This window comes from Acanthisitta chloris, unplaced genomic scaffold (assembly GCF_000695815.1).
Source record: "Acanthisitta chloris isolate BGI_N310 unplaced genomic scaffold, ASM69581v1 scaffold18366, whole genome shotgun sequence".
In the NCBI taxonomy this organism is placed as follows: domain Eukaryota; kingdom Metazoa; phylum Chordata; class Aves; order Passeriformes; family Acanthisittidae; genus Acanthisitta; species Acanthisitta chloris.
In genome coordinates, this window is record NW_008678999.1 from 201,255 (window position 1) to 215,643 (window position 14,389).

Consider the following 14,389-nt stretch of genomic DNA (forward strand, 5'->3'; position numbering starts at 1 on the left):
TAATAAATCATTGCATTTCCATCCATCCTGCCAAGCTGTCTTACACATGGAAGAAAAAGGCATTTGTTAGTTTGCAGCTGGATCACTATATGCCATTCCTTAACAGCGAGGCTGTGAAGGCACAGCCTCAGGCCACTGTTAATGCCAAACTTGCGCTTGCCCTATTACTGAGCACAGCAAAAGCTGAAAATACTGACTGATCTGCAGATGGTGACAGCATGAGGGAAAGGCACAAGCTCCACTCCTGTCCCTTGGGAACTGAGGAGGAGATGAAGAGACCAAATGATACTTCATTCCAGACATGTACATGAGCCTAGGACCTGAGTTACCCCCATGCAAAACTTGTATCCTGTTTTCAAGAGCTTGTTTAGGAGTGTTTCCCATAGCACAAAGATTAAATGACTGAGAACAGGCAGGAGAAATACAATGTGCACCACAAGACTTTGCAGTGACAGGAGTAAAAGGAAGAAATCAAAAGGTAACCAAGACCACCAAAAAGTCTGTTACTCCTCACGCTTGAAGGAATAGCCCTTCTGTTTTAAGTAACAGAAACAGCTTGCAGAAACCCCTAATGGGGGGTCAAGTAAAGAAAGACAAATATGAATATTACTATAATACATTGTAAGGAGTTAATTTTTTTAAAATACTTGGTTTTAAATTAAATATAAAACTGTGACAAAATGCTAAGCCTTTACAAAGGATAGGGCTACTGCCAAATTTTAAAACAAGGTGAAGTCAGCCACAGAGATTAATTCACTTCAGTGATAAGGACTAGAAAGCTAAGGACTAAAAAGCTAAGAGATGAAACAGCAGAAAAGCTCTTTTGCCCTTACTAGCCTTTGAACAAACACTCTGTGTGATAGGAACAGACCTACAACTACTAAGGACCAAAATGCTATTCATTTGTTAACCATGGATACTTCTTCTGTGCCACAACTTAGCATGTGTACATTGGATTTGGGGTTTTTTTCCATTGAAACTAAATTCCATTTTTTCCCCAAATAAAGACTAGCTTAATAATGAGGCAAAATTAATAGCTACCTAGCGCAAAAAAAATTAAAAGATAGTATTCACTATCTCCTAATACCATAAAAATGCCCCAACTCTATATCAAAACAGGTGTGAACAAAAGGTATGAAATTTCTCGTATAAATGCATATAATATGGTGCAGCCTCTGGTCAGCCACAACAAGCACCAAATTCACTATAAAGGTTCTATTTGCATACAAATTAGAATGTTTAAATAGTTACTATACCACAAAACAACCTTTATCAAGGAAAAATAACAATGTAAAACAAGATTAAAATTGATTACTTTAATCAAGGTTTTCTGCTCACATCCGAAATCATGATTAAAATTGGTGACTTGAATCAATCTGTTCTGGGCAGCAAAGTCATCTTGTGCTCCCGTCAGAAAAGCAAAAACATCAAAGACAGGGGATTAGAGGAAAGGCAGAATTGTAGAAGGGTCACATTTTCCAAGGGCAGTTTTAGAGAAAAGAGCCCAACACCAAAAAAGGAAAGTGGAGAAAAAGGTGGAGAAAGTCAGTGAAAATGTATTTGCTATTTAAAATATGAAGCAAATTGGACATTTTTTGAAAAACACTTCTGATACCTACTCTTCCTTCTTCCTTTCTCTCATACTTTAGTTCACAGGGAAGTCAATTTGCCCTTTAGGATGACTTCACCATTCCCCTTCTAAACACATTTGTGGGAGGGATGGCAGTGGCTGTTGCTTACAAAGCCTTCCAATAGCATTTTGGCATCCCACTTTTGAATTCCACTGGGAATAGAAGGCCAAAGAGGTGTCTTATAAATTTTCCCAATGAAAACTGAAAATTACTGCTAGATCCAACCCTTATCTGCCATCCAGTTCTGTGTAAGCCCCAGCCTCCAGTCTGAAGAAGGATGTCCTATGTGTGTGCTTCCAGCGTCATGCTCAAAGGACACCACCTGCTCTACAGATTGCATTGCTGCAGGGAAGGAAACACACTTTACTCTAAAGCTCTAGACTCTGTATTGTAGTGATGAAGAAATACCCAGGTTGCAGTGATTATTATTGTGTAACTAAGACCTGAAAGGATTAGACTGAATACTGAATTTTTGGTTGTAGGCTTTTGGGTGGTTTTTTTTGTAATTACCTCAAACCGCTGAGAACTGACTTTCTTCCCCTTCTTCATCCATGTGATACGAGGTTTGGGCTCTCCTGTTGCCTGACACACAAAAGAGGCCACTCCTCCAGAAATCCCAATCTGATCTTCAGGAGCTTTCATAAACGTTGGCTTGCCTGGAAAAATAACCAAATCACCCCCATGAGGACATAATATCAGATAAGCAAGGAATGTGTCATGTTAATGTAAATTCTAAGATAATTGGTGGTCCTACTGCAAATCCAGGTTGAATGGCCTCAGCCACACAAATTCAGCACAGACTGCAACATGACAAGCACAGTTTCTGCTTGAGTACCTTTTTTTCCTGAAATGAATAAAGTCCATCTGGCTTGCCTGTAAATGAGGGCAATAGAAGGCTCCCCCCAGCCCCCTGGGCATTCATTCAGGTATATTTCAATTTGGAACCACTTTTACGGTTTATTTTTTTTAATAAATGGATTTTTGCAGGTTTATATCATGGTCATAGCACTGGAAATTACAGAACAGCTGACACACCAAACCTATGAAATCCACCATACCTTGACATTAGTTTTCCTGAAAGCTGTTAAGACATTCATAAAAATTAACAGGTACAGTTTTCAGTATACAAATGACAACCCTCAGTTTCATTTTAAATGTGGACTGACATAAAAATCCTACAGCCCAAGGATCTGGAAACCCGCAGAAGCTGGCCTATGCTTCCTAAGAAACTAATCACTAAAAGTGAAAGTCAGCAAAGAAACCAAAGTGACATTCAGGCATGAAAGACACAGTACAAATGAAAAAAAATAATGTATCATCTAGCATTTTAATAATCAAGAAGTTTCATGAAAATACAGTTGTGTCTTCTGGATTTACACAACAGATTCAGATGGATAAAACTATGCATCCAGGTTGAAGAGTTGCATTTTCCTCCTGCACTCACTGTCTGAGAAAATTTTGCAGTATGTGATCCAAGGATCATTTTAAAACATCGTGTTGTCCAAGTGAGAAGCATTTGATGCTCCCATATCCCTATAGAGCACTAAACCGTTTAATTCCACAGAGGCAGTTGACAGAGTCCACTCATGATGTCATCCTATGCACAGGTCACACTATAAACACATTTCAAACACAATTTCAATCAACTACCTCGCAGATGAACCTGACTTATAAACAGGGCAGACAGCTGCTGGCAGGTAGAAAGGAGCATGACTGAGAGAAGAAACCTGTTCAACCCCAAGACACTGAACCAATGACCCCAGCAGAGCTTTCCACGTCTTCACATTCCGGACACGTTCACAAGTATTTCCCTGGTCAGCCCAGGTGCTTTAAACTCTTGATGAACTGAGGGCTGAGTTTCCCTGATCTAGGAGGGATGCAGATTCAGTGATCTCAAAAGAAGACAGTCTCTAAATGCATTTTCCTAATGCATGAGAGATTTATATACTATGGGTGCAGTTGCCAGTTGAAGAGGCTTTTCTCTGCTCCTCACTCCTCTCCCTGCCTCCAGACACTGGCACCCAAACCCCCACAAGGAGGTCACCAAAGCCTCTGTGGAGCAGATTTGGGCCCCATACCTGGTACAAAGATGCTTGTTTCATCTTTCCCAAGCAGGCCAGGGGGCACAGTGGCTCAGGGCAGGATGAGGCAGAGCTCAGGAGCACTGGAAGACAGTGCCTCTCCCTCAGCAGCTGCAGACTACAACTTCATCCTTGAACAGCATCCCCTGAAGCCTTTGCTAAAACTGTGGTACCTCCTTGATCCCAGTTCCAGCTGCTGCCTTAACCCACGTGAACTGCTTACGCAGACTCCCCTGTCCCTGCAGAGTGGCACGGTGTGACTCGACACACACAGCAGGTCGACCAAGTGACACACTCCAGTCCTCCCTGCTTTGGGCACAGCGCAGAGGCCAGGCTCTGCCCAGCCCTCCAGGACAGGGACACCAGGATGCTTCTCGTTTCACTGCGCAGCACCACGGCCTGTACGGGGTGTCAGGTGTGCTGCACGAGGCTCTCTGTGAGCAGAGGTCAGGGCTGCACCGTGCTGGACACAGCCAGTTCCCCACAGCAGGGCACAGCCAAGCTCGTCACGGTGGTGCCTCAGGGGTAACAGGTTTAAGAAGGGGCACAACACCTCACAGCTGTAAGGAGTGAGGTAAAAAGTGTGAGAAACAGCCCTGTGAACACCCAGCTCAGACAGGGGTGAGGAGCTCTTGGTGCCTGAGCAGAGACACCCCTGCAGCCCATGGAGACACCATGGTGCAGCAGGTATTTCCCTGCAGCTGGCTGAAGAGGCAGCAGGACAGCAGAGCCCCTCAAAACCTCAACATCGACAGTGCTTGTGTGCTAGGCAGCCCTCCAACCACCACATGGGGACATGCCAGCCCTGACCCCAGCTGATCTGGAGGAGACACTGTGCTGCAGGCCTGGACCTCTGCTACTGCTGCTTGCTCGGCTTGATTCGTAACAGGTCTTTGCAGATGGTGGACCCACCAAGGTCAGCACTGCCCACACAGAAGTGGATTCACACTGTCCTCAGCAAGCTTCTGAGAAGGATTATCACAGACCTGGCCTCACCCCAGAAACTCCTCACACAACTGTACCGAGTTTTGCCATTCTTCATGAAGGGAGACCCACAACTACACTCAAAACCCACAAAACCACTTTTAAGACATGATGTCTGAAGGCTTTGGCACATTGTCCTGACATGAACAGCAAGCAATTATTAATTGTGCTTGCTTAACTGATGCTGATTTCACATATTTACTCATCTATAATCATGTCTATTTCTACTTAGATTGTATTTACATATATCTGTGTTTATTCACCTCTCATCTATTCCAGTGAAATGTTAATTTACCATTCAGGCTGCTAGCGATGGCAGCATGATTGACTGTTTTGCTATGCAATGTGCTGAGCTGATGTCTCCTATTGCATTTCAGCAGCTGATTTGGTTTTTTGATTTTCTGTTATTTACTCTGTGATCTTAGCAAAATAGAGTAAATTTTTCAAATGGCAAATACAGCAGAATCCAAAAACTTTTGTCCTTGAAGAATACAACGCAATTAGATCTCTGACTGTGTACTTACTCCCCAGCTCGTGCACTGAGGACTTACTTTACTTTTGCACATTTTAAAAAAATCAATACTATTAAAAACCAGAACAAAAGGAAGCTGAATGTTCACCTGCAGTAAAACCTAAAAAACTCGCTGTCTTGAATTTACATTGTTGAAATGAATCTTTTTTCCCCTGCACATTTAATTGAGCAACACTGAATTCTGGAAACCATCGAAATCCACCGAGACAGGTCATAGAAGTATACTTGTGTATAAACCAAATTCTCACAGTCTGGGAAAGGTTATTTCTACACAGTCATTTTAAATATTTGTATGCCCTGAAGTTTTGAAATGGAAAGTACTAATTAAGCAAACCTATAATCCTCAGTCCTGTCCCCAGGACAATTGAGTCAGGCATGGACATACATATTTTCATACTGATTGGTAACTGTTACAGCAAATCCCAAAACTTACTTCAGTGAGAGCTAACACAAGTGTGACAGAGTATTCACTAAACTCTTGGTGTCTGTGGAAAATGCATGTTAAGTGGACTAGACACCTCCACACCTCCTCTCCAACCAACATCTCTTACAACTCTACTACCCAGACGCTGTGAGATGTATCACTAGTTACCTCCAAAGGGCAACACCAGGGCTAGGGCCAGTCATGGTACAAAGAATCCTTTTTAGCCTGTTTTGAGTGTTTGCACTCTTAGGGTAGTCCTCAAAACACAACCAGAAACATTAAGGATGAAAATACAGAACTGAATCAGTAACCTAGATGTCCTCTTTTCCCTCTCCTTAAATTCAAAATGACTAGAGTCTCCACAGAAGATTATGGATGTACCAAGTTTTAATTTAAGTGTTTGTTGCTCAAACATGCTACAAATGAAGAAAAATATAAGGAACTGAAGTGTCTTTGCTGTGAAATCCTGTCCTTCCCTGATGACCTAAGCTGAAGATTTTCTGCTGAAAGTTTAAAAAAAAAAAAAAAAAAAGTGCTTCAATTTTAACTAATTTCAAAGACAAATCTGTGAAATATCAGCTTGAGAGAGAACCTCCTGAGCAAGTCTTGGATGACAGCAGGGAGAGGAGCTGGATGGCTGGGTGCCCATCACACCCACCTTCACTCACTCCATCGTGTGGAGTAACAACTCCAGACTGGCACAGGTCCCATTTGATAACTTAAAGTCCAGGCTACTCCAGCCTTTCTCTCTGTAGCCTCTCTGCTCAGTGACAGATCCCTGGAGCACATTCAGCCCTCACCCTTTAAACTAATTCTTGCTCCTCACTTCAAAACCAAGTTCCCACTACACTGCGACTGAAGGCACTGCTCTCATCATTTCTATTCACTCATAAGCTTCAGGCAGGAGAATGCGAAAACTTTCACCTTCTTGGCTGAAATTTTCCCTGTTCGGTCTTTGCTCAAAACTAAATTATTCTAGAGAGCTTATGGGAACAACACAGTTCTGAGGAGGAAGACTGTAAAAAAATCAGAGTATTTTCTTTCTCTCATAAGAAACTGGCTTCATCTTATTTGGCTGGGGGCTGAAAAATAACAACTGCTCAGACATGCTCTCCCATTGACAAATTTTTTTAAATACAAAACAACATTTCAAACGCAAAGGACTTTCCTTTCACAGCTGATAATGTTGAAAAAGCCACTTGCTGAGCAAGCACAGATTCCTGGATAATCCTATAAAGTGAATCACATGGAAGGACCTCATGGTGTGGAAGAGACGCTACCAGAGATTTAGGCACACACAAGTCTACTTCACTATGCTGAAAACTCATGCAGTGTCCTGAGCTGGATGTGTGACACTTTCAAAAGAAATGCTCCCTTGAATTGTGTTTTAAAAGCTCTGCAACAATACAGGCACAGAAAGCCAGAGACAGTTAGGAATACACTAACCACTACGGCTGTTGTCTGCCCTCCCCACCAAAAGCAAGTGTCATGGGTTTGGGAGGGAACCTGATGCCCTCAAAGACAGAATCTCTGGTCTCCTGGAGAGCCACTGACAGCTCAGGGCAGCTCAAGCAAGGGACAGTCAGCCAGGAAGATGCTTCTCTCACCTCTATTTTATATATAAAATCACTGTTGCTCTGCTATTCTAGACAATTTGTTGTTAAACAATTCTTATAAATCACAAAACCATCCCAGCAGCTATTTTAAAATTTGCACAAACAAACATCCGTAGCAGAATAGTAACATTTCAGTTCTCTTTTTCAGGTTTTCCTTTCTGTAGCACAGCATTTCAGAGTCATTTCATCACATGTCTTGTCTTTAGGCTGTGCAGCTTCCCAGTGAACCCAAAGGACTTTACCAGGAAGAAAAGTACCTTTTGCCAGATTCCCTTCAAGGCTGAGCACAGAGGTGTAGCCTCTCTCTGACTTGGCAAGGTCTCTTTTATGTGAACCATGGCCTTTGAGAAGCAACATATGATCTCCATTACCTGACCTGAATACCAGCCAGATCCTTGAAAAAATGATGCTGAATCCCGGATATTTAGCACAGATCCTTGCATTCTGCTACAAATTAAGCATACATCAGTCCCATAAAAGATGTTTCCTTGTAATTCCGTAAGAGCCAAAAATTTCTAGTGGCTGCAACATAATACATGCCAACATAAATATACTTCATATACCAAAATATTAACTTGTTTTATTTCAAAGACCCATCATTTTCTTCAAATAAATGGGAAAATTAAATTGAATTCTGATGCTTTTTCAGTATTTAGCACCCACATCAAATATTACCCATCCAGAAATTTTAATGCAAAAACTGGCAACATACTGCTCCTCCTGTTCTTCCAAAGGGTTGCACACAGGTTTGAGAAAAATGAATTATTAAACACGTCTGCAATTAAGTGTTCTATGAACACTCACCTGCTGTGAGAGAGTTTAAAGAAAAATATCTCTGTCCTCATGCTACAAGTGCTCACTGCTCTAAATAGAAGGGAAGACAAAAATAAAACCAATGTTGTAGGAGAGGGGAGCTTATATTTTATCCAAGAGCTTTTATGACTTGGGCTAAATTAAGACTGAAAGCAGTCTCCTTTGTGAAGAAAAAAAATTACAGCTGTGATATAATATGAACTAGATAAGCATGTGCACTAGGCACACATGGGTGACCTTATATAGGTGCCTGGGCTAAATGAATTAAAATAAATTGACACAAGCATGAGAGGCTCATAATGAAAACAGTTCTTGGAGCCTGGAAATTGTGAAATTCATGTTTAAATCCCTGCCTTTAACCTTCCCTGTCACATAGGCAAAGGACAACTGTGCCTCACCTTCCACTGTAGAACCTACCTGCTGTTCTCACACGGCTGCTGTCAGGACAAGTACGTGAAAAATGATGATGTGGCTCAGTTACAACACTGGGAAGAAACCAAGAATGACACAGACTTTCTCATGTTCACGCCTGACTTTGAAGTGGAAATAAAGTGGTCGAGAAGACAGAGGTGGCCCATGCTTTTATATACAGCAAGGGTATTTCTTTTTCTCTGTTTTCTTTATGATCTTGGATGACTGATACCTGTGCATGGATGGATGCCTGCTGGAAAGATACTCTGCTGAAAGCTAATCTATGATTTTTCTCCCAAGCATCTGTTACAGGGCAGCAGGCAAGACACTAGGTTCTCCAGCTCTCCTTGTATTTAGTATCCTTATGCTTTCCTTTTAATATACCCACCGTTGTTAAAATGTGGTTCCCGTCCCTTTGTGATTATTAGGAATATTACTTGGCAAAATACAATTTTTCAAACTTGCACTTTATATTCTTGGATAATTTACATGTAGGAAGAGCCTGTTTGAGCCTTGTAATAACATTCCTGTAACAACAGCTTACTAAAGCATCTATGGGTCTTGGTGAGCACAATGCTAATTCATTCCCTATTTCTTCTGTTTTGGTTTTATTTCACTAAGATGACAGCACTTTGTAAATGAAACTTTTCTCCTTTATTGCTTGGTGCAAGGTACTTATTAAATAAATGCAAATCTATATAGTGGAGTGTTGCATGCTCAGATACATACACAATTTTCTCTTTATCCAGGGAATGGATCATAACCCTTTCTCCCATCCACTTTAAAAAACACTTAACTGCAGCCCAATCACAGAAAACAGCATTCCAAATTCAACATACTCCTCAGATCACTGTTACCTGCATATCCTCCTCTCCTGTTCTATCATCTTATTTTAAGTTTTAATGCTTACGAGATTCCCAACAGCTAGGACAAATGATTCTGCTACTTCAATCCAATTTTAGTGGTTGAGTTTTCCAGCTTCAAGTGTGGATGTCCACGATAATCAAATCTACAAACATTATTTCAGAGCAAGTTGCATTTCTCCTCACCTTCATCTCCTGACTTCCATGAAGTTACTCACAGATAACTTTCGAGTTTGTACAAAATGAAATCAAATAAAGTGAATGATTAATATCCAAAATTCGAAGTAGTAAATCTTTTAACATGTTCAATGACCTTTTTAACTTCGAGTAGAAAAATTACATTACAAAAGTAATAAAAGCAGTCATCCAGCAGAGGCTGTGCTTTTCCCTAAACACTGGCATGAAATACAGTGAACTAAGATTCAAGACACTCATTTCAGCAGGCAAGAACTACTGTGCTTTGTTTATCTGTAGTAAGCTTAATTGAGGAGAATGCAAGGGTACACATTAGGTCAAATGTGTAATTTTATCAGTACTTGTAATGACTTAAGCTCAGGAACTCTTAAAATCTTCAATTCCTGGTTCTCACCATCTTGGCAAATGGGTGCTCCTTACCATTTCTATAGGCTCTTTCCTTACCATAAGCCCAGTCTAAAGGCAAAGTGTTGGACAGGGCTGAGGTGCCTCTCCAGACACACAGTGGGAACCTTTATATCCAGACTGGCAATTTCAAGACCTGTTTTCCCCTTTGCCAATACAGGATTTATACTTATTAATTTAAGTCAGAAATCTGACAAGCTCATGTGTCCTGTGTACTTCTAGTCCATGTCTGGGCAGTTATACAAAAACCAGCCCTTTATCAGCAACCACTTGCTGTTAAATGCTGATGTTTGGATAAACCTGCTTATTCCACAGCAATACGGGTTAAAAGCCATTAGCTCACTCGAGTGTTAAGGCCATGATTACTGGATATTAATAAACTACAGCAACAGCCTGTCATCATAGTACTGCACTTGAGTACATTTCTAATTCTGTCTCTTTATGAATCATGGAAATTGTTGACAAAGTTTGAACACCTAAAATTAACTGACACAATACTGAACCAGAATTGTCTCAGGCAGCCAGCACAGGAGGATGCTGTGCAAGGCACTCAGCAGTGCTGAACATTCTGGGTGCTGATTTATTTCTGGAGTTTTATGCAGACAACTTAGACCTTAACGCAACAGGGAGGTGGTTTCTCTTCATATCACATCTGCAGGGGGTCTACAGATTTTGCACACAGGGAGGCAAATTTGCTCTGTTACTCTTCCAGGCTGTTGTAATTGCAATGTCTTTCTCAGAGTGCTTGGCTGGCTATCAGTGTGAGCTGCTTTACATCTTAGTAAAAAAAGCCCTAACTGTGGCTAATCCCTGTGCTGTCACTGACTCTCATCCACGGGTTTTTAAAAGTTGTTTTGTGTGTCAGGAAAGGAGTGGAGGGGAAATAAATCAACCTCTGTGCTATGAAGCCATTCTTACATTTGTTTCCAATAACTGAAATAATATGTAACCAGAAAAAGAAAAATTCTCCAAGAAGCATAAAGCAGTCCTGTATACGACTGAAGAATAGTGATTTAAAACAGAGCAGGAAAACAGCCCAGTAAAACATCATTCTAGAACCTGAGGTTGTCTTCATTTCCCATCCTCTGTTTTTACGTTTCCCTAGAGCACTTGCAGCTTGTGTATGCAGTCTGTTACATATTTGGGGGAAAAGCCAGAGCCCTGTGTATGAGTTCAGTTTCAAATTCCCAGCGTTTATACTAAACATTACACAGAGCAGAAAAACAAAGGAGAGCAGAGATGCACTGCTCTAACTACAGACCTTCCAGCAGCCTCACAGAATGGTTTTCTGCTTTAATTTAAAATTGAAACCTGAAGTCAAATTTCCACCTGGTAATAGCTTAAAGGCACTTCCAATTAACTTGGTAATACACACTTTCTGAGTTAATAAATTTTTCAGCCTCTGTGTTTAATACAATTAAACATTTGGGCCTTTGGCCTTAGACCTTATTTAGCTTGAGAAAGGATTGCAGGGAGACTGTCTCCAATTATCACCATTTACACAACATTCACTTAAGGGAATTTCAAATTCATACATATAGAACGTTCATTTAATAATACACAAAATTCAGTACCTGAATTCAGGCCACCTCTCTCTAGCACACAATACATACAAGGGACAAGACAATAAAAACCCCTGCTACTGGGCTCTGAAATCAGTCATCACCATGCTGCCTGATGCAGCACAGAACACCTGTGCCTGCTCCTACAACTTACTTTTCCTTCCAAATCTGCATTTTTTTATTTGCAAATGTCTTCAAAACTTCAAAGTTAATGAAGTGCATTGCATAGAGTAAAGAACCCATAAGATATGCAGGACCAGGAAACAAAGACAGAACTGAAATCTTGTGCTTGAAAAAACATGAAAATTAATTTTGCCAGCATGCCTACCACATTAAACACCATATTTTTTTACACAAAAGGATTAAAAGGTTTTAATCCCTCTTTGCAAGCAGCTAGTTCTTCATTCAACAGTTCAAAAGGCTTTGCCAAGCTCAGGTTTTTCTTCTGCTTTTAAGAATTAAAAGCAAGTGTAAACCTTATTTTGTAAACAGAGAGCATAGTACAATGATTTTAATAGAACTGGGAGCCAGAGTAAGTGACCTCTTCAGAATACTCGTTACTAGAGCAAAGGCATTCTGGGCTCTCAGGAAGGAACCTGCATTTCATTTTAATGCCACCTTCTGTTGCTTTGTCCTCCTTCTGGTAATGAACCAAATTTCTGACTCATCTACCTGATGTAGAGGAAGACTTTCTGCTTAATGATAGTGAGTGTATGCTGGCACTTCTGTAATACCACCAGCTTTTATTTTTCAATTTGTGTCAACTGTTTTATCATGCAGCAGCTGTAGTACAGTCTGCAGAAAACCAAGAAATATAATTTCCACATTCAAATGTTTACCAGAGCAGGGAGCTAGATACCTGAGCAAAATACTTGGGGGGGTGTGGGGTGTGTGAAGAAAAACAGTTAATCATTTTGACTCAGACTTTCTTAACATTCCCCCCAAACGAGGACTATTTCCCTACTAAAAGGCTTCCTCCAAGCTAAACTCCTTGGTAAGCTTGGATGGAGCAAGTGGTGGTTCAACGCTTCGGGGAGACACCATTGAGCATTTTTTACCCTGTAACGATGTATTATTGCAATGGTTAAACAAAGGCACAGAGCCACACACAGCTCCAAAGCCATTTGAGAGAGTTTCGGTGGCAGGACTACAACCTCTACCTGGCAGCCAGACTGTGTTGGCAGGGGGCTGCTGAGCAATTCCAACTCTCCACAGCAGAAAGACAAGAAACAACCAGCGTGCCGTGGCCACGCTGCGCAGGGCCTGGCTGCACACTGACCGAGGTGCAATCAGTGGTGGAGCCAGGGAAACCTGAGAAGCCACTGTCTCCTGCCCATGAACCACTCCTGAGTTCACCCCAAAAGGGCTCTGAATGTATATGGAAAACACCTGACTCCACACAACATGATGGATGTCCAAACCCCACAGTAAAGAGACCAAGTGACACGTGCCAGAGATTTGCTGCACAATCCAGCTGTGCCCTGTGCAGGGCAGGCGTTTCATCCCAGGAGGTACCCAGTCCACTCCTCCACCCAGGGATTTCTGATGCAGCAAGGGCTGACTTCTAGAAAGGCATCAAAATTAATCACCTTCATGGCTGCTGCATTCTTGATTTAATTTTTCTAGTATCCATTCCTTGTTGTGTTATGAATTTAATAGATAAAATGAAAAGCTTTTTTTATTTTAATAACTTTTCGCTGTGTAGACAATCAGGTCAGCCTGTTTTCAAACTGAACACCTTAAACTTCCAGCTTCCAGGCACAATTCCAGATTTGATTGTTTTGTGGCCTTTTGCTTGCACCAAAATTTTACTTGATTTCACTCAATTACACGCAGAGTTGCAATAAATGCAGAAAGCCAAGGCCCACATCAAGAAGTTACCATTTGCTACACTGTGGAAAGTTCCTGTGACCACTAGGTTTATCCTAAAGCCCAGCAGATAATGTACTGAGACCACAAGATACTGAATTTGAATTCCCAGAGCTGGCCTGGGATGTGTACAGGTTGGAGCATGTGCTGAAGAGGAAAGACCCATGGAACTGGGAAGTCACCCCTGCGGGTGGCACGAGGGTGGATGGGGATCCCAGCACCACAGTTACACCACAGGCTGCATGGCAGCATATGGCTCTGAAGGGACAGATCTGTCTAAAGGAGAAATAACCTTCTATGTCACGAATTACCTCTTTTTCAGCACCTCTGACAATATCTGTATCTCTGGGAAGGGGGAAAACCAAGTAACATCAACACTGCAGTTGGTATCTCGGCAAGGCAGCACATACATTCTATCAAGGAGGTGGTATATGAGACAGTGTACTATATTCTCACAAAGCTAGAATACTGCCTGCTACACAGAAACAAACTTCCTTGGTTAAATGCACCAAAAGTATAATCCACACTGGTTTAGGAGGACACATTCCTTGCTCTCCATGGAGCTGTGCTGCAGGTCACAAACCTAACTGTGACGCCAACTCCTGCAGTACCTGGTGGGACATGAGCAGACCAAAATCCAATAAAAAGTGGTGGCAAGGAATTACAGCATATGACTAAACCCCAAGACACTGGCACCCCTGACATGGGCTTTCAGGCTGGTTACCCTTCAGCAGTTCTTTACAGAGCATATATTTAGAAGACAAACCAAATTTGTTTTCTAGAGTGCTGTGCCTAAGACTCTCTCACCCACCCCTGCTTTGCTGACGGAATCTCAAAGTACCCAGCTTCACACTTGATTTGCTGAACTAAACTCCATACCAGCAAAGAGGAAGACAAGCTACCTCAGTGCAAACTAACTTCACCTCAGGTTTTACATGCATGAGAAAGAAGGTACTGTTTCCACCTTGGGGATATGATATACTAGGATATTTTGTGAAGGACA

General features: G+C 41.6%; 1 protein-coding gene across 1 annotated transcript in view; it reads right to left on the reverse strand.

The window, feature by feature from the left end:
• Positions 1–14,389, reverse strand: part of PTPRF (protein tyrosine phosphatase, receptor type, F) — a 289,331-nt gene that overhangs the window by 194,945 nt on the left and 79,997 nt on the right. The window contains exon 3 of the mRNA XM_009077131.1: positions 2,142–2,287. Within this exon, the coding sequence (XP_009075379.1) occupies positions 2,142–2,287 (146 nt within the window). The remainder of the gene's footprint in view (positions 1–2,141; positions 2,288–14,389) is intronic.